The sequence below is a fragment of the Penaeus monodon genome, chromosome 24 (genome assembly GCF_015228065.2).
Source record: "Penaeus monodon isolate SGIC_2016 chromosome 24, NSTDA_Pmon_1, whole genome shotgun sequence".
Classification (NCBI taxonomy): domain Eukaryota; kingdom Metazoa; phylum Arthropoda; class Malacostraca; order Decapoda; family Penaeidae; genus Penaeus; species Penaeus monodon.
The window spans coordinates 35,878,859-35,879,184 of NC_051409.1; the positions used below are offsets into that span (position 1 = coordinate 35,878,859).

A 326-nucleotide genomic window follows, 5' to 3' on the forward strand; every position below is an offset into this window, starting at 1 on the left:
TGGTAGAAAATGATGTCACAAGAAAAAATAATAGAAAATGATGTCACAGAAGCAAAAAAAAAAAAATTTTTTTAAAGCCAGACATCAAGTGACGTCACCAAATACAGCAATGCCATCCCAAGACATCTCAAGGAGCGTAAGTGAAGACATAGACTTCGCCAATCGTATAACCGGCCACGATGACTTCCTCGTAACCGTCTCCGTCCAGGTCACCGTGGGCCATTTTGCCTGAGGGGGGGGAGGGGGAGAAGGAGGGGGGAGAGGAAGGTGTTAATTTGTCTGTGAATGTTTTTCATCATTTCTGAAAGGGAAGTCTTGTCATTTTG

General features: G+C 43.6%; 1 protein-coding gene across 1 annotated transcript in view; it reads right to left on the reverse strand.

The window, feature by feature from the left end:
* Positions 1 to 25: 25 nt before the first annotated feature.
* The window catches only part of LOC119588748, a 12,272-nt gene continuing 11,971 nt past the window's right edge, over positions 26 to 326 (reverse strand). The window contains exon 11 of the mRNA XM_037937387.1: positions 26 to 228. Within this exon, the coding sequence (XP_037793315.1) occupies positions 128 to 228 (101 nt within the window). The 3' untranslated portion in view covers positions 26 to 127. The remainder of the gene's footprint in view (positions 229 to 326) is intronic.